At 38.9% G+C, this 1,252-nt stretch overlaps 1 protein-coding gene across 2 annotated transcripts in view; it reads left to right on the forward strand.

Moving 5' to 3' along the window:
- Positions 1-1,244, forward strand: part of LOC111871190 (putative inorganic phosphate cotransporter) — a 74,609-nt gene extending 73,365 nt beyond the window's left edge. For both annotated transcript variants that reach the window (XM_023864097.2, XM_023864098.2), the window contains exon 9: positions 752-1,244. In XM_023864097.2, the coding sequence (XP_023719865.1) occupies positions 752-1,003 (252 nt within the window). In that variant the 3' untranslated portion in view covers positions 1,004-1,244. The remainder of the gene's footprint in view (positions 1-751) is intronic.
- The last annotated feature ends 8 nt before the right edge of the window (positions 1,245-1,252 follow it).

The raw sequence follows: 1,252 nt of genomic DNA on the forward strand, positions 1-1,252 counted from the left end.
TCGAAATAGTCACTTGGTTCCATAAAGTATTGGCCCAAGTGACGTAATCTTAAATAAGCTAAGGCCTCACATTCACACAGGACGTGTGTGGCTGTTTCATTTTCTTCTTGACACCTCTCACAAGTGTCCTTTAAGGTGACAGTGTCCTGTAAGTAGTCCCACCACCCATCGTAGCTGGGTCCTGCTGAACTTCAACAGTTTCTTCGCTCTTTTAGCAGAGAGTCCTCATATGAGTCCCTTTGCTTGCCTGAGACCAGTCAAGGATCCCCAGTATTTCTTGTGCTTCATGTTTGTCCAGTCCCTGATTGCCTTTCTGGCAACTCCTACAGAGATGTCACAGCCTGGTTCAGGTCCTATGAACAGATGTTCAGCTCCAGTCTTAGCTAATTGGTCTGCTGTTTCGTTTCCAGCAATGCCCTCATGTCCCGGCACCCATATCAGTTGTACCCTGTTATGTTTGGCCAGTTCCGTGAGGGTTTGGTGGCAATCCCAGACAAATTTTGAGTTGATCTGGTGTTAAGGATAATAAACTCAAGCAATGGGCAAAGCCAAAAACAACAGTTATAAACAGAGAAATATGATTAGAAATAACAATGTACTGCAGAGAAGGTACTGTGCCTTTCATGTCCAAATCTAATCAGGTTCCTTTAATTCATTAATTATGCCTCTTTGCTTGTGTATATACATGTATGCATGCTTGTGGTCATAGATGCGTGCATTTTCAAAGCAAAGTCTATATTTCTTTGAACAGAGTACAATTTTGCAATGGAGAGAGGTATTCTGGATTGTATTTGGTGTCTTCCTTGTCACAAACTTGCTATTCATCTTCATGGGGTCAGGAGAACTCCAGCCTTGGAACAATCCTTTGACAATGAAACAAGGAACAGAGGAGGCTGGTAAATCAGAAACTAGCTCAAAAACAGGTAAACCTATAGAAATATATCACAATAAAACGCTTACTTTGAAGAAAGTCGATATTTGTTTGAATACTTCTTGTTTATAACAGTACAAGTATGCTCTGAAATATGATATGAAACTTACATTAATATAAAACTGCAAATAAAATATAGATTACTGAAATATAACAACAGTGCTAATGGCTCTAACGGTTAGAATTCGAACGGTCTGACAACCCATTTCAGGTTTACATATACACCACTAAACCATTTTGCTTGAAGACCTTGATATTTTGTGTTTATTAAATTGAAAATCTGATTGTCTTAACACTGCATTTTCATTTAGTTTTCTTGAA

This window comes from Cryptotermes secundus, unplaced genomic scaffold, assembly GCF_002891405.2.
Source record: "Cryptotermes secundus unplaced genomic scaffold, Csec_1.0 scaffold493, whole genome shotgun sequence".
Classification (NCBI taxonomy): Eukaryota; Metazoa; Arthropoda; class Insecta; order Blattodea; family Kalotermitidae; genus Cryptotermes; species Cryptotermes secundus.